Here is a 19,971-nt window from a genome sequence, read left to right as displayed (position 1 = left end):
TCCATAATCAATCAAATAGGAACATAATATGGAACTACATTAGGGAAATAATTTTTACAAAGATGCACAGGGAAGTTCTGAGGTGGTGCAAGTGCATGTAAAGCTGCCGTTAGGGATCCTGCTACAAAAAACAAGATTTATTACATGAGTGGGAAACCTATTTGCTTACTGTACAAAGCAAGGCAGGCACTTACACCTCCACCATGGTCTGGTGCACAAGTAATAATGAAGAAATACGTGAAAACTGGAGGCTTTCCAGCTGGTACTGATAGTTGAGGAGAAAGACCTGGGAGTTTTACAAGAGGATAATGAGCCAGCAGAATGATGCATCTCTACAAAAAAGGCAAACATAAACAAATGAGCCTTGGGTAACCGTATCTAACTGAGATAGGACAGCACTGATGTTACTATCTAATGCACAAGTGGGAATTCACTGGAAATATCACACCTATGGAGCCAGTCACTTTCAAGGAAAATTAATTTAAGGTAGAGCAGCTATAGAAAAGGAGGGGAGGAGAGAAGGCTTCTTTGACCTAGAAGAACATTGAGAGATATGATTGCTGTCTACAAACAGATGTTGAGCAACTACCAGCAACACTGTTCAAATATAGGACAGCACTGTCACCTATCTAATGTGCACAAAATTACTAATCAGGGAGGTTCAGCAACAACTTTCCAATCTAGAAAAAGAATAGTTTATGAAATGGAATAAACCATTTAGCATCTGAAACAACATGGTATTGGCCCTAATAACTCAGGAGCCTCCTTTCAGTTTCCTGTTCTGTACAAATACTCCAGCAGTGGAGTGAATTGTTAAGGGAAGAAGTGACACAGGATTGCATAGCTTCTAAAACCAAGAATTGTTTTGTTGTTAGAGTAGTTCATCACAACCTCCTTTTTACCTCTTTCTCATATTCTCTGCTTTCTCCTGTATATCTTTTGTTGACAATTCACTGTTTCTGCTGCCTCCTCTGCCAGATATCCTTGCTGCCTTTTTGCCACACCGCTGGTCCCTGTGACCCATGGTCTGGCTGCTTTGTCACATTCACCTTTCCTCATATGACATTATTTTTGCTGGAGGCTGCCCAGCTCTAATCCAGATAGGTGTGATGACTTCCAGATTTACAAGCACCTCTTCCTCTTGCTGTGAAAGGTGGGCAGGTTGTTGTCTGTCTGTTTTTGCAAACGTTTACCATCACACCTAGTGATGCACTGGTGGCAGCCTAGTCTATAGCACGCTGGTTTTGGTGTGCTGAATGTGTCTAGCAGGGCTGTGAAAGGAGTGCCTCAAGCTGCTTTGGGAGTGCTCCTGGGCATGCTTTATGGCTTGTCGGCACTTAGACAGCAGGTGCCTCTCTTGGCTGCCAGCGACAGAGCACAGGCAACAGTGCCAGTGGAACTTTCCAAGGAGCAGCTGGGCCCGGTGGGGGGGGGGTTCCAGCACTGCTGTCTGGCTGAGAGGCTGCAAGCTCTGCACAGTGCTGGGACAGCAGTGAGCAAGGTGCAGAGCTTGGAAGAGGAGCTTTGCCTTTCCTTCCCAGCAGAGATAGGGGGACAGAACCTCGAGGACAATGATAAGAAGGTGGCCTAAACAGAAAACCATGTTATCACAGCTGCAAGTCCCCACCGCTGATTGTATCCACTGATGATCTGTTTCACAATTCCTTGTGCCTCACTGGGACTTGGAACTACGTGTAAGGGAAGTAGCCTTACACAGAAACCTCCACTTGAAAAAAGTACAGAGAGGAGACTGTGTGGATGGACTGGATCAGTGCTTATGCTATTACCTCTGACTTAGAATCTTGATTTATGCTCTGTATTTATTCTCAGATATATCAGCAGTTGTGGTCAAACCACACAAGCGACATCTGTACCTGGTGCATTAAATGTATCTAGGACTACTCCTTGGCGCTGATTCCAGCTGCTACAGAGTGGAATGAAGCCCAGCAATGAATCTTCTGTTCTTCCAAACAAGATAGCCACATGCAAGCTGTCTACAGGCAGTGGTTCTGGGAGTGATCTGTTATAGCACCCAAATTGTGCCTGGGAATTTGTTCTGGAGAGTATTAGAAGGCCTGAACCAAAGATGTGCCAAGGATCATTTCAGCAGTTTAATGCTACAGGCAATTACAGTCCAGATCCAAGGTTCATTCACTGGCATTATTCAGCCTGTTACTTGCTAGAACTACTATCACATCTGTGAAGGCTGAGCTTGTTTTTTCCTGTTCGTTCATACCTGTAAGATACTACAAAGACGCTGCAAGGCACAGGAATGTCTCTGTGCCAAAGTTCCCCTCTAATCCTTCAGGTGAATGCAGTAATTTTCTAATCCCTACCTGTGGCTGATCCTGTCCTTGCTGCTTCAGAACAATGGTGCTTATCTGCCTCAGACCATTGCTGAGAGGCTCTCTTAGGGTTCCTGAGTGCTGTGTGTTGGTAAAGTAGCCCACACTTGCAAATATGAATGCCGTGTACAAGAACTTTTTGCAAATGTAAATTTTTTTGGTCTTTGATTGTGTCCTTATTCTATTAAAATAATAGTAGGTATTTCTTCTAGTTTGCCTTCTCTCAGCATAAATACTGTGGAGGCATATTATACTTAAGACTGCTGCTGTTCAACAATGGGTAGCAGCTGAAGAGAGTCCTCTGTTCTGAGTAAGGGTTTATTCAGAGCTTGCATATCCCCACTGCCTTTTAGATCCCAGTACCAGCATGAAGTGCTAAGGCTGAGAACACCTTGTTCTGAAGGACTGAAGCCATGTCTCTGGATGACTCTGCTTTGTGTTCAAGGCTCTCTCACTCCTTCTGTCCCAGTTCAGTGTCTGCCCACATAGAGACATTTTGGTGGCTGGATTTACTTATGAGCTCTAATTCCCTTAGATTTTGATCCTAAAATCTTTTTTGTCAAAAGGAATAAGGCTTAGTCTCTAGAAAAGGACCTACATTGGATATGTATAAGCATGTTTCTTCTGAGCATTCAATTCCTTCTATCCCAGCAGCAACATGTGGGCACTGTGACTTTTGCTTTTCAACAAACATATCTGTTCCTTTTAAATCTTGCTCCATATAAAAAAAAAAACAAAAACAACACAAACCCTTGATATCCTGCAGTTTACTCTGTTGAGAGTACAATGCTTATCAAGTACTTTTAGTATATGGGACATTATTCCCTGTTACTGGTATTACACTTCATTCACTTTTCAGCTAATCTCCCACCAGGTAACAAAAGGCCATGGAGATAAAGTCGATTTTTATCAACCTGCAGTCATCTCAGATCAACTGCTAGATACATGTTAGCCCTGTGCTAAACTTTTTCCTTAGGCAAAGAAAGTCGGTTGTTTGGGGTTGTTCTTATCTTCCTCTCCATGTATTATGAAAAAATGCTCATTTTGAGGTGTTTGGTTTCAACTGAGAGAGAAAACTAACAATCCCTGATTGTTTGCATTTAGTTTTTATCAGCTTGCACCCCCTGGCACAAACTAGAATTAAGTGGACAGAAGTTATTCTCTCTTTCCCTCACTGGGATACCAATATACCTCTCAGCAGTAGCCTGCAGGCAGTAACATACTGCAGTAGTCTTGTATGCACTTTATCAGTTGGTCAGCACCAGCATTCTCTGCTACTGCCAAGTTTCATCTTTAAACCCCTTGTCCCAAGGCCACTCAAATCTGTCCTGCACCTTAAGATACTTTATTTCACCCCTTGTATTAATCACAGAAAGACTCTGTTCTCTCCCTTGTCTCTCTCTCTCTATAAAGACACCCTAATTAAGCTTCACTGTGGATCACCTGTGAAGTAGGTCTGCAGAGACACTGGACTTACTTTAGCAAGAGGCAAGTCATCCAGTGTCACCTCTTAAACTAGGAATATGGCGTTTGGTCAGGAAATTATCTGAACTGAATAGAGAAGTGTAATTTTAATGGTTAGTGTGATTATAATAGACTAAAGTAAATATTCTTCTGTAAAGTAACTTCCAATAAAAATATGGCATTGCCAGGAAGATGCAATGTTATTCACATACTTAATAGACAAGTATCTAGTATAATAGAAAAAGTATCTGAGACAAAGAAAAATTAAGAGCCGGAGAAAAAGACTCTTAAAAAATGTCCTAATTTCCAGGCTGCTCTAATATATGACCCACAGTCTTGAGTGTTTTCTCCAAGGTCACACAAAAGATCATCCAGGTCTCCTGAGTCCCACTCTAGTGCTTAGCCACAGAGGTATCCTTCCTTGAACAAGTGCCCTGGCTGTGGAGGAAAACAAAACTGTTCCAGTAACCAAGAGATGTTCAGAAATAAGAGATGGAAGGTGTTTGTTTCTGCTCTTGCATCTGGCAGCTACTGCGTTTGTCATTCTGCTGAGCAGGAAATTCTGGAATGAGCAGACTCAAATGCTGGTTGGCACTTGCCTGAGTCAATTCCTTTTTGGTGATGCTCTATACTGCTTTTTAGTACAACAAGGCAGTTCTTACTCCTCCATGGGAACCTTGTAATAGGACTACTTTTCACATAAGGCTGGGAATGAAATTTTAAAAACTGTCAGGTTTCCATGGAGTGTTGGACCCGATGGCATTGCAGCTGCTGAGGGAAGGGGAGCAGCTGTGATGAGAGATAAAATTAGAGAGTGGAAGGGGCATTGGATGGGAGATGAATAGTATTCAGTATACAACTCTGACTTGGCCTCAGTTTGCCAGGTTGCTGCTGGAAAGATTTTAGGGGATTAGGGAAAGACTGATAATGTAATTTGTCTTTCTACCTTCTAGATTGAGCTCTTCTGATGAGAGGAGGTGTGAGGTACCTTGTGGAAGAAAGGTGGAAGATGGCATAAACCTATTACATCTTATTCCTGAAGGGCACTGCAAACCACTTTTGATTACCCACAGCATATTTCCTTTCTCATAAAGAAGCAGTGCTGGGCAGCAGGGAGGGTGGTTGTGAAGTTTCAAGACAGGTTCCCTAAGCTGTACTCAGGCAAGATGTGAAGCCACTGAGTTACTATCAGGATTACTCTATTCTTAGTAATCCAGTGTGTGTTCACCCCCCACATACCATTACCTAAATATAGTCCCTACTGAAGGACACATGCTGCCAAATTGCATCTGCCTCCCTCCTCTCTTGCATTCTGTTCCCAAAAGCTAGGCTAAATTCCCCCAAGACACATCCAATAAAAAGTATGTCCTTTGTTTCTTGAGGGCTGTACAAGGAAACTTGTACTGTGAAACACTGGTCCCAGCCCTGGTCTTCTGGCCTCTCCTAGCACTGGCCTTCCCTTTGACACCTTTTCTTCTTCCTTTGCCCCTTCTGTTGCTTTCACCCTTTTCCTTTTTTACCCTCAGCTACTTCTGTCCTTTCCCTCCTGTCTGATTTAACATGATCAATGAAAGGAAGAGGGCAAAGTAATGAAAGAAAACATGCACATCTATGTGCACGAATCTAGGTGCTGCAAACACCTAAACCTTTCTGACAAGAGCTCAAAAGAGCTCTTGTGACAAAAGGTACAACAGGAGTCCTGGTAAGAGGGCAGTGAGATGGACAATTTTCTGAGTAAGTGTGTTTCATTACTTTATAGTTCCAGTTTTCCACACTGATTTGTATTTCCAATAGTATAAATTGGTAAGGTCCTGAAACTGGGATTCCCTAAACTCAGCTGAAATCTGAACAGGACATTCCTCCCATGTGGGCCGTGGGTGAGCGCGTCCACTGAGGCATGGAGTGCTAAGGGTAACAGGCAGTTAGTTACAAAACACTTGGAGAATTTGTCTAGTTCTCCTCCCAAATCGAGTAGTCAGTCCTTGCAGTATATACTAGGAGGTCAAACAGTGCAGTCCCCTAGGACCAGGTCTGAGGCTAGCCCTGATCACTTACCAGAGTTCCTCCATGATACCTTTTAGTCACAAAAGAAAGCTGTCCAGGATTCTACTACAGGAAGCAGAGAGGATATCTCTTTGAAATGCTGCTTTTCCCATCCTTTCCCATCTCTTCAGAACACCTCCTGGATGACACCTTCCAACCTACCTGCAGCCTAAGCCAAAACTGTTAGTGATGCTTTAAGTGGCTCATCAGCTGCCCAGGAGAGGGCATCTTTTGGACATAGGGAGCAAGTGGCTGTGCCTGAGGACAGCCCGACCTTCACTGTGGTGGGCAGAGAGCCTGGCCTTCAGCCTGGGCAGCCACCCTGGTCTGGGGCCTCAAAGGCTGAGTGCTGCCCTTGCTGTGAGTGACAACCCATGCATGCTACGGGTTGTCATTAAAGGTCTCCACAGCACCGTGATGGCAGTCATCTAAAAAAGTGGCAGGCTTGTGCTGGTCTGCGTCCAGAGGCTTTCCAGCCTCTGGCTCACTGCACTCTGCTGACAGGATTGTGGATTAAGTCCTGTCCTTTCTGTATGACATGCTTTCTTTCTTCTCCTTCTGCACAATCCTCTTCTGCCTTTAACCCCTTTAAGCTTGCTTTCCTCCCTGGCAAATGCAGTGGGGTAAGGGTTTGTCATTAAAATGAAGCTATGAACAGTTTGTTTCCCTCTGCCTCTGGGAATCACATTCATAAACTTCCAAGGAGGGATATATAAACCTGTGGGAGACTGAAAGTCAGGAACATTTATGTGCTATTTTCAGACACTGTAGGTCTCTTTCTGTGCTGGAAGAGACCGATCCTGTTTTCCCAAAGAGGAATGGAGACATGAAGAATTCCCCTTTCTAGGATTATAGAGCTAGTTTTTAGGCTCCTGCAACAGCACTGGAACAACTAGTTGCTTTAGTGCATGGGCCTTCTGCCATCCTGGTAAAATCTGAGCACATGCCAAGCCAGAGACAGCATCTTCACTAACCACAAAAGAAATGCATCACCTGCTGACAATGGGGCAGTTTGTGTCCAACCAGGCTGCTCTGATCTAAAGGTGCCTGAAGCAGTAGCATGCAGTGTTGTGAGCACAGGCTGACCCTCCCTGCCTGGGAATCCCAAACACTTGCTTGCAAAGTATTGTAGGACCAGAGGATTGCAGGAAGCTTACTGGCTCTGTGCTGGGTGGTCACCAGCCCACATCCAGTTGGTTTCCGTGAGCATGGAGGAGTACGATGGGATGTGAGGAATGCTCTGAGCACCTGCTGACAGCTTTTAACCCCCAGTCCACTCACTCCATAATTGGGAGAGGTACTCAGCAGGTGTGTTCCCATCCAGTGCTGAGGACCAAGCACTTGGCCATGGAGCAGTAGTTGGCCTTTTGGGGAATACCAGAAGGAGACCCTCTTTCTTGCCTCGCTTCAACTTTCTGACTTTCTGCATTAGCTGCTGTGTCGGTAGGTAGCACTGGCAAATGTGTCAGCTATCTCTTCTCAGTTAACAGCTGCACCTTGAGGGAGTATCAGGAAGCAGAATTTATACTGTAACAGCAGAAAAGTGGTTCTTCAGCAGTAGTTCATTACAGACCTACACGTTCTCATTCCAGGCGTATATTAGCAAGGAGGGAGATAAAGGACTAAAATGACAGAGGCTGATAGATGTGGCAGCTGGGATGAGCCAGTCCCTATTTTAAGCATGCAGGCAAAATTTGGGGTCAAGCTGGAGAGGTTACAGAGTGATAAAGTGCCAGTGAACACACAAACAACTCAGATCATAGCCCTTCTCTTTCCATCATCTTCTCCAACACCTCTCAGTCCAGCTGACAGGCTGACCTGGGAGGAGTGCTGCTCTTGCCTGCTCAATACATGCCAGCAGGCCTGAGCCCTGGACGTGCACACACCCCATGGGTGCAGAGGGTCTTCTGGGCACTGAGGCCAGCCATGCCATGTGACCTCCTTAGGGCTCCAGCTCTCTTCTTTCCCGCTCCCTTCCTGCCCCTGCAAGAACAATGACAGGGCAGCAATCTTCTCACATCTACTTCTCTTTCCTGTGCTTGCCGTGGGCGCACGGGCAAAGTAGCTTGTGCAATTTTGTAGCTGAGTCTGGTTGCTTGAGCAGCAGGGCTCTAAGATATGGGAGAAGGTGTCTTGCTGTGTATTATCTGCCACAGTTAGTTCACTGCACCCTCTGTTGAACAGTTCTGCACTGCTTTGTCTCTCACTTAACTGCAAGGTCTGAAGAAATATTCTAGAAGCATCTACAAATCCAGCATATTAGTACCTTGGGCCTGGCTGTGTGATTCTGTGTGATTTGCCCTGACACAATGTTTTTGCCTAGCTGTGCTTTTATGTGCAAAATGAGTGCATTACGGGTGCCAAACTGTCCTACAAGACTATGCCATTGCTTGCCTATATTGGAGAGGTCTGTGGTTTTGGGCTTAGTGGGCATTTGGTTTGCTTGCTTGTCCTAACAGAAAGGCTAGACTTGGTTGCAGTTTTCAGTAGGCAGTTTAACTGATGGTTGATGGAACAAAAGGGAGAGGAAACACTCGATAGATAGATGGCCCTGAGAGGCCAGATCTAGGAATTAGCCCAGAACTAAAGACCCAGACTCCTTTCTCAGATACAGCAATGCATATCCTGCACAGCTCCTGTTAAGGCTATAGATTTACTCCTACTTTACACTTGTGTAACAGGACAGCATACAGCCTGATGCAGATGTCCAGAAATACATTGTTCAAAGACAACAGAGCAGGAATGCTTGACAGCAGGAGGTGTCTTGGAGCCACCATCTCTTCCTGATGTCAGCATCCCCAAGGATGGTACCTGGATCATACCAAGAAAGCACAGTAGGGGCATACAGAAGGACACACAGGCATGTACAGGAATAGTCTGGAAGAATTCTTGTTCCCTCTCTCAAACACAGACTCCCTAAGCAACTTAAGAGATAAAGAATGAGAGAAGAGCACATAGGTGCTCTTGAGCCTTTCAGCTGCACTGAAGGACTCAAATTAGTTTGGTGATCAGGCCAGAGCTATGATAAGCAGAGTGACTCTTGGAGTTAACAGGAACACAAGAGACTGAAAGACACAGCCAGGGCTCGTCTAAGAGCTCTGGTCCTCCATTTTGGCAGCACAGTAGTCTTAGGCCTTATTTTATTCTGCCAGGGACAGAGCAATAGAAAGGCCAGCAGGAGACAAGCAACTGAGTAAATAGCTGCTGTTCTTTCCTTCATCCTTATCCCCTCTCTTCTGCTTTTCCAGATCCGAAAGAGAAGCAAGGCGTGCCACGGAGGCCTGTGGGAAAATGATGTGCTAGTTTCTATCAATGGGAAGTCATGTGCTGGCCTCTCCCATGCTACTGCCATGCAGATCATTGACTCCTCCAATGGCATGCTCAACATCCGTGTGAAAAGGTAACCTGCTCCCAAACACTGGTGCCAGTGCAGGCAGCAGGGCAGCTTTATCCATTCACACCTAGCAAAAAGAAGACAGGCAGGAAGCCTTTGGTTTCTCCATGCTGCAAGGTGTACTAGGAGGATTTCCCCATGGCTATGATGGCCATCCAAAAGTTCTGCGCTGTCTCTGAGCTGTGTAGAGCACCTGATCCTGAGGCTGAATTGACCCCAGACCTCCCTGCCCCTCAGGCAGGAGGGAAATGTTCACAGTGTAAGGGCTGTGCTGCAAAGAATGAGCAATTTAGAATCCAAGGAAGCAGATGCCATAGGGCTGTTCACCTCAGCAATTAACAGAGACTCCAGTTTATTCTGGGTAAATGTTCCGTAGAAATGGATTTGACTACACATTGGATAATGTGTAGGGACAATTGTGCCAAGACAAAAATTACTCAAGTATTTACTACAGCAGGTGATTGTAGTCTAACAGGCTGTAAACTGACTTCACAAAGATAAGAGTCTCTTTTTGCAGGAAGAAATATGTCTGGCGAAGTCTCTAGTCCAGCACAGTACTGGAGATCAGGCTCAAATTTAAGCACAAAAATGGTCCCATTAATGATCCCTGGTTCTGCCTGTGTTGATGCATCAGTGCATGCTGGATGAGGCCCAAGCTGTAAATGAATCATGTAAAGATTAAAGCAACAAACCTGTGTGAGGTCTCAGCTAGTCCACACTACTGCCAAAACACCCTCAGGAAATAAGGCCCTGGTGAAGGGGGCTGAGAGATGTGATCTTCTACAGCCCTGAAAAGACACAGCACTGTGAGGAGGGGAGAGGTAGAGCTGTGCTGGTTGCTGGTATCTATAAAGTAGGGGCAGAGGTGGTCAGCACTCAGAGAAGGAAAGCCTGAGCATGTAGGATCTTCCCCTTGGCTTCAGGGAAGGTGCTGGCACCTTCTGATGTGTTCACCCCATACCCTAGCTGTGATTAAGTGGGATGAGTGAGCCCTGCATAAGGTGTCCAGAATAGCTCCTGGTCCCTTGCCAAGGCCTTATCTCACTCCATCAGAGCCTATGTGCAGCCAACAGGTGGCTAGACAAATTCCATTGGGCCAAAATCAGCACACTTTGAATTAGCAAAGTGACAAAGACAGGCTTCTCGTATCCCTCTGGGAGCCAACACTGGTTGGTTTGGAATAAAATAACTAATTTACTTCATCTTGGGGTAGTGGAGAACTCATAAAATACTGCTTTCTGATCACATCTCTATTCCCACTTCATATTTATGTTCTCAGATAAAACACCACTCAGTCCTGTTCAGAAATAAAATGTAGCTGGATGGCTCTGGAGCATGCAAGGTCATATGTGTATTTCTCTTATTGTGGAATTCTGTTAATATCTGTGAAGAGAGACAAAGAGAGGAAGAGGAATAGTGACCTGACAGTGCAGAACAGGAGAAACTGGATTACAAGCAGTTATTCTTATCAGTTATCTGGTTGAGTACGTAAAGAAGAGGAAAGACTGCTCCGTTTTGTTTGGGGAACTTTGGGTTTGCTCCCCAGTGAGAGTTCATAATAGTAAATATTATTAAAAAAGTAAATGGTCAGAGAAATTGCCCCACCCTTAGCTTCCACAAAGGTTTGCATTTGACATGAGGATAAATTTTTCACAGTTCAGAATTGGGATCCAAGTCATTAATGCCACAGCTTTACAGAGGCAATGCTGTCTGCTTGGCTTCCCAGTATCCATGCTTAGAGACAAATACTTAGGTCTCCTTTTAAGTCCAACAAGCCCTGGTGACTCTGGCAAATGAAGAAGTTCCACACCCCATCTGTGTGGCCTGGAGTCAAGCCATCCTTGAAATCCAGATTCACTCTTTAGGAGGCAGAGAGCAGAGTTGGCTCTGTCCCCATCAGCATAGCCAGTTCTCCCTCCCTCTGTCAGTCAGCAATCAGGCTGTCTGCCCCAGTCTACCCTGCCCCTACTCTAGTCATCCTTCCAGCTGACTTACAGATGAGAAGTTGCTATGTCTAAGCCAAAGGCAAATCCACCATGTATGAGGCTGGCTATCATGACTATAACATGGTCACCAAAACCCTGGCACTGTTAGCTAGCTTGCGAAGCAGTCTCACAGTGAGCAGAGTGGACTCATACCACAGGATAGCAGAGTCCAACCCCCAAAAAACAGTTGAGCCATTTTCTCCTAATTATTTGCTATTTACTCCCATGTAGAGGTCAGGGTAAATAAGCAGCACCAACTTCTTTGTTTCAAGCCCACTCTGAACTAAAGTGGTTTGGGGAATGCTGGGTCCCAGCTTCAGAAGCAGCTGGAGTGCAGTGTAGTGTCTGAGGCACCACACGCTGCTCCCTGGCAGCAGGCTGTGGGGGTACATCTCACTGTCCTGGGGAATGTTTGCTATGCAGGAATTTACCTCCCCAGGAGAAATGCCTAGGGAGCCAATTAAGCTGGATCAGTAGATCTTTATGCTCTCAGGGCATTCTGATTTTCAAGTGTTTAACACCTGGTTTTCAAAGAGTCATGAAGCCAAAAATCAGGATGAGAGCATGTAGCTGATGTCAGAGATGAGTCTGCCCTTGGTATTTGCAGTTTAGGTGTCTGTGCCATCAGAAAGACACCTGAAACACTAGCTCAATCCTTACCCCTCTCTCACATGTGGGGGTTTCCTTCCATCTCAGCCCCACCAACCAGACCTCTCTCATCACTTTTCCTTCTCCCCACAGGATAGTTGGTGGGGACCAGACAGGCCCACGGCTCCAGCGCTCCCCTTCTCCAGGGCAGCGAGTGCTCTCCCCCCTGTCCCCCCTCAGCCCCCCGGCACAGCCTCTCAGCCCTGATGCAGCAGGAGCCCCAGCCTCTGTGCAGCCCTCACAGCCACGGAGGTCACAGAAGCACCTGGAGAGCCTCACCTCCCCGCCAGACAGTGAGGCCTACTATGGTGAGACAGACAGCGATGCTGACAATGTGGCCCAAGAGAAGCACCGCCGGGCTCGCAAGAAGAGCCCACGCTCCCCGCCCGAGAGCACCAACAGCAAGGCAGATGCGCCTCAGGATGAGGTGTCCCTGTCCGAGCAGAGCGGCTATGAGAGCATGCCAGAGGCTGCTGCACAGGGGGGAGCTGAGGTGGCCAGGTCTGGCGGGGTGGCCAAGAGGGAGATTGCCTGCCTTCCTGGCAGCCGCACAGACACTCCATTCTCAGACAGCGAGGGACAATTGCGGCCACTGTCAACAGATGGACGGGAGCCTTCTCCAGAGGCAATGCTCCTGCCCCATGCCACCAAAGCTATCCAAGCAGAACGCCACCTCATCCCCATGGTGGGGCCAGTGGAGCACCCAGTTGATGAAGACCTAACCACCACGTATGCAGAGAAAGCCAAGCAGGCCAGTAAGTCCTCCGTACCTTGCCACTCACCATGCCCTATTCCTGTGTTGGATCTCCTTCCCAAAAGCCTCATTCCTGCAAACATCACGTGGGTTAGCTTCTCTAGATTGGGAAGAAGCGGAGTCAAGTCAGACCTGCAGTAACTGGGGCTTCCTATTGCAGCTTTGGCACTAGGGTATACCTCATCCAAGAGGTGTCCATGTCTGGCAGCAGTTGGTGAGCCCTGGTAGAATAGATCACTTTTTAGATAGCAGTAGTGGATGACTGCCAGCAAGGATAGGCAGGAACTGGTAAATCACCTGTTGGAACAGTTCCTTTGTAGTGGGACCCCTATTAGTCAAGACCTTCCCAGGCAGAATACAGTACTGAAAAATATAGTGTAGTACCTGGGTGATGGACCTGAAGTGACCTTAACTGTGAATATCTTTCCTGGTTTTTGCTACCCATGGAGTATTTCAAACCCAAACATGAAAGCAGAACAAGGTGGTACCTGACTTTACAGTTGTAATCTATGAAAAATATTAAAAACAAGGTAATCAAAACCTTGTTTTCATACAAATATATCAATGTGCTGTATGATTGACTATTTTATACTTCTCTGAGCCTAGAAATAAAGCAGGTTTTTAAAAAGTGAATCAGCTGGGGAACAGAATGGGAAACAGACACAGAAAAGTTACTAGACTGAATCAGAAATAAAGCACACAGATTCTAACTTCTGATTCCCTGCTTCAAATGCTAGACATTTTTCCCCAGACCAGGTAATATTGCAAGGCAATTGTTAAGCCTCTCTTTTCTTTGGGCTAAACATTCCTTTACCTGTTTTGCCTAAGGGATCCTATAGAGGTAACTTTCAAATCTAGGCTGCTTCTGTCAGGCAGGGCACTCTCTTACTGTTGAGAGGACAGACATGTCTGAATCCCTTACATCGGGGTCTGCTAGGCAGTACAACTGATCTAGTGCCTTGTACTGTTTCCTCCTAGTCACTTTCAGGACACTCCCTTTCCTTAGAACTGCAAAAAAAGTATTTCAGCCTCCCTGAGGATAAAGCTATTTTTTCCCCCTTTGAATAACGTACAAGCATGAGGTGAATGTTGAGAAAGGCATGTTCAGCTGCTCCATGCCACCTGATAGTTCTAGCAGTGGATGGGCATTCCTCTACATCAAGACTTATTTCCATGGACAGCGTCAGTACAGAAGGCTCCCAGGAAAGCCATGTATTTTATGCAGAACATTTCTGATGGCAAAATAATATCCTATGGCAGAAGGTGATGCAACTCTATTGCTAGCTAGAGGTAGGGTTCCAGAAGCACTGCAGACTGAGATAATATTTTATTCTTCCATTACCCCTCCACCACTCACCCCCCTTCTGGTTTATGTTTAGCTATGGGTGTACTTGTGTAAGAATTACTCTGCCATGGATGGCAACTCACATGGCCAGCTTGGCCTTTTCTTGGGTTAGGAATCTTGGCAGTAAATGTGACAGCAAAACTCTATGTCCTGACCATGCTGGAGCACAGCAGCCTTTAAAACAAAAGCCATGATCAGCAGCCAGTAACTCTGTGGAGAAAGGAAGCAAGAAAGGAAAAGGTATGAAAGGTGTTCGTTATGTGGTGAACAGAGCTAAGGAGCACTCATACCTGGAATAAACACAAGAAGATGTGGGACTGCTGAGCTGCACTGTCTCCATGGGGAGGCTGCCTATGGAGAAGTTATCCCCATGGGAGGAACACTGTACAGCATCTTTTTCCAGAAAGATGTAGCCTTGTCCAGGATGATTTGGCTTGCATTGGTTCAGCTCCTCCAGCTGCTCCAGACTCCCACAGAGCCATCGGAGTGTAAAATTCTGTTTCCCTGCCTTGCCTTAGCAATACCCACAGCACAACAGTCTGCTCTGGAACATCTGAGACCCCTGGGTTTTGCTAAACAGGAATGCAAAGTCAAGCTAATGGTTTAGAAGCTAGGCATGTTTTTAAAATCTAAGTTAACTACAGTAGGTGATTTGGACAGTCAGTTGTGGGAGCCTCATGCTTCATAGATACAAAGTAGATGTTTAAGATGTTTAGTAGATGACTACCTAAGCAGATGTCTGCCTTTAGGAGCACTATCTATCTAAAGATATTCACATGGCTCCCACTGCTGCACCATAAACATGTGAAAAACTACATTTTGGTTTGTTGGGACTTTTACTCAGGTGGTTCTTCACATTTTATTTCTAGAATATACTCCTTTCTCATGTCTGCTCTGATATTTTCTCCAATTTTGGAAGTATTTCTCTTGTCCTTTGTATTCATTCTTTCTAGCTGTTCACTGTAATTTTTAAGCAGAAGAGACTTTCTCCCTTTCTCACCTATCCCTGCACCGTAGGCAAACAGAATTGCAAGTAGAGTATTTCTAGATGAGTATCTGGAAACATCAGATTTCTAAGTGAGTAACTGAAATCCCTGTACAAGAACAGACATACATAATAATAATTTGGAACGCCACCAAGAGTAGAAACTGACATTCTTCACAGCTGTATTGTCCTGCCAAAATCTCAGTAACACTGCTATCACCTGCCAGCTCTTGGTTTCTCTCAAACTTAAGAGCTGTATCTCTGCTGTTTTTTTCATATTTCTTGAGCTTTTTGTAGACCTTTGCCCTCATTGCATGCTTTCCAGAGCTCTGAGCTTTCCATGTCATAGAAAAATTTATTCAGCCCCCCTGCCTCCCCTTTTCTGTATGATTTTCCTTTGTTTCTGGTATTGTTGGCAAATCTGATCAGGGCTGACTGTATGCTGTCCTCAAGATCATCAGTGAAACTGAGAGATGCTTCCTGTACTCCCTCATCATCTTTCCTAGTCTCACCATGACGGGTCTTTATGCTCTGATTGTTACTGATTCATTTTCTTCTAATTTTCATCTGATTGCCATTTTTCTACTACATGTATTTTTTTGCATTAACTCCACCAACTCCTGACAACTACAGCTGCTTTCCCTGCCTTTGCCAGGAGGATGCAAGTCATGTGGCGATTGCTGGAGGTAACACTGCTGTCTGACACCTGCTTTGCATTGCTATAACACAGAAGCAAATGGAGCTCACTTATTTACACCAAGTAACGATTTGACTCCCAGAGCAGAACACAGTGTGGTGGCAAACACTATAGTAATAGCCTGAGATGAGGATTTGGCAGTGGATGAGGTAGAGCAAAATAAGTGTGGGGAAGAGGGGGCAGCAGCTGATAGTGCAACTCACAATGCTCTGCATGTCCTCAGCTGCTGAGCTGTGCCTCTCCTTCCCCAGTGAAGACAGAAGACTTTAGAGCTCCTCAGAGAGCCAACAGCCCTTGCAGTGAGGTTTGGGCCTGTGTCTTTCCAAATTTCCTGCCTTATTTAAACATTGGTATTGGTTAATCTTTTTCAACCTGTGGGATAACCACGTACATCATCCCAGCCCCCCACAGGGCACATGACTTGGACATGCCTGCTCAAAAACCACTGCTGGTTCAGACTAGTGGGTAGCCATGCACAATCCAAATGTGGGGAACCTGCCCTACAAGTAACAGGATTTCAGTCTTCATTGCTACTCAGTGGCTACTATGCACACTGATGTTTTGCTCAGTAGGGCAAGAGAATAGCCAGCAGACACTTTGCTGTACTTTTAACTCTAGGAGAGCATTCATACTTGTGAATAGTCAACATGTTGCCTAATCTGAGGAAACAAAAGTACAAATTGTTTCCTTCCCAATAAAAGAGGAACTTGCTCTCTTTAAAGAGGTATTAATCCCTGGGGAAACTAGGAATCTTTAGGGCCTCAGTTTATCATCATTGTGAAAGGCCAAGCCACAATACCTCTTGAGATGATTTCTATGCTGCTTGGACAGCACAGAAGAAAAGGAAGAGATAAGAAGATAGAAAATACAAGTTTAAAAATCTGAATGAGTTTCAGTAGGTTACTGGAAAGTGGGAGCTTGTGGCAGGGAGAATCAGACTATAGTTGTCACAAGTGAGGTTCTTCAGTTCCCCATAGCTCCTGCAGTATCCTCCTCTGCTCACCCTACCCTCAGAGGCTTAGGACCCATCTGTAGCCAGGGCTGCTTCTCCTCAGCTATCTGTGCTCCCTGAAGTGTACTGTATTTTCACCCCATCCTAAATCATCTCCCAGGAACAATGGGCTCAGGCTTTCTCACAACAGGACATACCAATTGTTAGCAGAAGGCAGACATACCAGGACAGCAGGCTAATTTGCTATCACACTGCAGGAATTTGTGTCAGTGCAAGAAGTGCTTCAAAATATCTCAATTTAAACTTATCCATGGAACTATTTTTAGTTCCTAGGAGTCAAGAGCCTCTCCATGTATGGTAGGGGAAGGGAAGGAAAAATGGGTGGGGAAATTTCCTCCTCTGCTTTATATGGTCCTGGCTGCCTGTGCAGTGTCATCAAAGTTACTACATTCCATATCAGAAAAGGAAATCCTTCTTGTTTAAAGCGGATGTACAGCAGCATCACTTGACAAGATAGGATGCTTATAAATAAGTGGCCTATTCATTGGAGGGTCATACAGATTACCTCTTCTAAGAGCAGCTGCAGTCACATTTCTCTGCAGAGAGAGTGCACCCAGACATCTATCAGCCTATTACAATCACTATAGACCACAGGAGCTGTGAACAAGATAAAGTACATGAATGGCAGTTTGAACTCACTGCACCTCATTTTCTACTTGTCTTTCAGCTTTGACAGATGTGATTCTAATGATCATAGTTGCATAGTTGTTAATCTAGCTTACTGGATTTGCCATTCACTGCCATCTGGAAGACCAAAAGTTTACAATAGTCATAAACTGCCCCCATCCTACCTGCTTTAAACTAGAATAGAAAAGCATTCTGCTCAGACCAGGAGATTAAAATTAATTTCCTGATCTACTGATTTTACAGGAAGTCTGTTCCTAGCATTATGAAGCAATACTTAATAACCCTTGGCCTGTGCTATTCAGTAAGCAGCCAACCACTAGGAAAATGGGGACAACTGCCTCCATGGTAGAATCATAGACCAAGTCTGATCTAACTTCAGCATGCATTAAACTAGAAATTGCCTCCACTTGAGGAATCAGTTTACATATACAGGTGTATGCATTTACTTAAGAATATCCCACTAAATAACTAACATTCAGTTTTAAATTCTATGCAGCTTGGAAGACATTTATAAAGAAGACAACAGTGAGATAAATACTGTGCATCTGGAGCCCTGTTCCTCCCATCTTAGGCTTGAGTATGGCATTTGAGCTTATGCCTTCACTTTATGTTTTTCTATCAAAAGCACAGAGGTGTTTTTTCAAGCTGATGTATTAACTGGGCAAAAGACAGAGATTTTCTGATGGTGTTGTCTGTCTTGGCTGTGTGGCTCAGTGTGGCTGAATTTCTCCTTTCTTGAGCTGTCTCAGAAATCGTCACAAGTCATTGGCCATCTTCCTCAGGTATTCTTATTGGAGCCTTCCAGCGTCGTTCTCTTGGGCATCAGTCTTACCCAGCATTTCATTGCAGATGCTGTGAGTTGCAGCACTGGAAAAGAGGCTGATAGAGCTCTTCTCTGCTTCACCTTTGCACCTCACTGCTATCCTGCTGCCCCAGAGCCTGACAGAGACATCGATTTAGCTGCACGTGTGTTAGCTCAGGATAAATCTAGCTGCATATACTATTGTCTGGGAGGGGAAAGATCTTTAGTATTTGAAGACGCTTGGAGGAAAGCTGTATGTGATCCCTGAAATGAAAAGTTATATACTCTTTTTTGTCCATTTTGACCATTTTGAGCATCTTTTTTAAACTATCCATTACTAAGACATTACTTCCCTTTGTTATTATTGTCAGCACAGGGACTGTGACTCTGGGTCACAGTTCCTCAGACGTGGTCAGAGCTCATTCATCATCCTGCTGCTGGTGAAACAGTGTCAGCAGTTCTCTTCCATACTCATGCTTTCAGTCCTTGCAGAGCTCCAGCTAGTGATTTTTTCAGACTATGCTGCCATACACATTAAGTTAACATAGCTTGTCTTTGCACATGCTCTTCTGGAATGACATAGGATGTGTGAGGCTGATGGGGAACAATGGGATTCAGCCAAAATTTTGCCAATAATTCAGATCTGAAGGTGATTAGAACAATAATCACACTGAAACAACTATATATGTAACCCCACAGACTGTCCTAGCCAAGCTGAGAGTTTCTAGGTTCCAGGATTTTGAGCGCTGAGTTGAAAGAAATAGTAATGCAAATAGGCAGTGGGAATCCCTCTCCCTGTCCAATGTTGTTTCCATCAGTTCTGAAAGTGATGTGGAAGCTGCTGACCAGGTTGGGACAAGTTTGGTCAGAGACAACTCTGAAATGAGACGAAGTGATAGTGATGGGGGAGGGAGAGTCATAAAAGGGTGAGGCACAAGAGGACTTTGACAAGGCATAATTAAACAACAGAGTTATTGCTCAGCAAAAGTGAGAGAAAAATTACAGCTAAGAAGGAGAAAACTGTTAACCTGACAAATAATCATTCTTCAGTTTCAGTTCAATCCATCGTAAGAAGGGAGATCAGTTTTTTGTGAAATCTGTAAAGTTTCACTGTCTTCAGTGTATCTACTGCTTATGTTAGCCAAGAATCTAGCCCTTTGTATAAAAGAAACAGGAACAGGAATGGGGGTGAGTATATTCATTTTCATATTAAAAGAAAAATAATAGTAAATGTTAAGCTTCAGTTAGGTGGACAAAGTACCTTTTTTGAGCACACTTTGTGGAAAACAAAATGATCAGTAAAAACAGCATGGACTAAAAAAAACTAGAAAAAGAGATAGTCTTTGACCTGTTCAGTAAGATAACACTTTGTGGCTAAAGAAATAAGCATATGTCGGCTTCTGTATGATATCTGATATGGTTCCACATGACTTTTCCATTGAGTGCAATATGGATGAGATAGGACTACTGTAAGGTGACTGCACAATTGGCTAAGAATAGAAGAGAAAACATACCTATTAATGGCTCATGATGTCAGATGAGCTAACTGGCTAAGTTGGTCGTAGTGTTTCACTGGGCTTCTGAATCTAACAGGACTACCTCTATATTTTCACCCATGCAGCTTTAAACACTAACATATGTCAATCAAATGTCCACTCCACCTCAATGTTATATGACTGGTAAGGAGACAGATGATTAAAAATCTCAACCCTCCTCTCTTCTGTCAGTGGATCTTGTCCTCTGGCTGCATCTAGACAGAACAGGCAGTTTATGCTGTGGGACACCCCACAGCCCTGAACTGCTACTATTCAGAACTGGGACCTGGCTGGGACACTTTGCAGCTATTCTCTCATCTTTCTTCCCATGAAAG

General features: G+C 44.8%; 1 protein-coding gene across 1 annotated transcript in view; it reads left to right on the top strand.

Moving 5' to 3' along the window:
- Positions 1-19,971, top strand: part of SYNPO2L (synaptopodin 2 like) — a 38,919-nt gene that overhangs the window by 5,507 nt on the left and 13,441 nt on the right. Inside the window, exons 2-3 of the mRNA XM_051618457.1 lie at positions 9,101-9,252; positions 11,973-12,634. Coding sequence (XP_051474417.1) covers positions 9,101-9,252; positions 11,973-12,634 — 814 coding nt within the window. The remainder of the gene's footprint in view (positions 1-9,100; positions 9,253-11,972; positions 12,635-19,971) is intronic.

Source organism: Apus apus, chromosome 4, assembly GCF_020740795.1.
Source record: "Apus apus isolate bApuApu2 chromosome 4, bApuApu2.pri.cur, whole genome shotgun sequence".
In the NCBI taxonomy this organism is placed as follows: domain Eukaryota; kingdom Metazoa; phylum Chordata; class Aves; order Apodiformes; family Apodidae; genus Apus; species Apus apus.
Note: the sequence above shows the minus strand (reverse complement) of the source record. Positions and strands in the feature narration are given on the sequence as shown.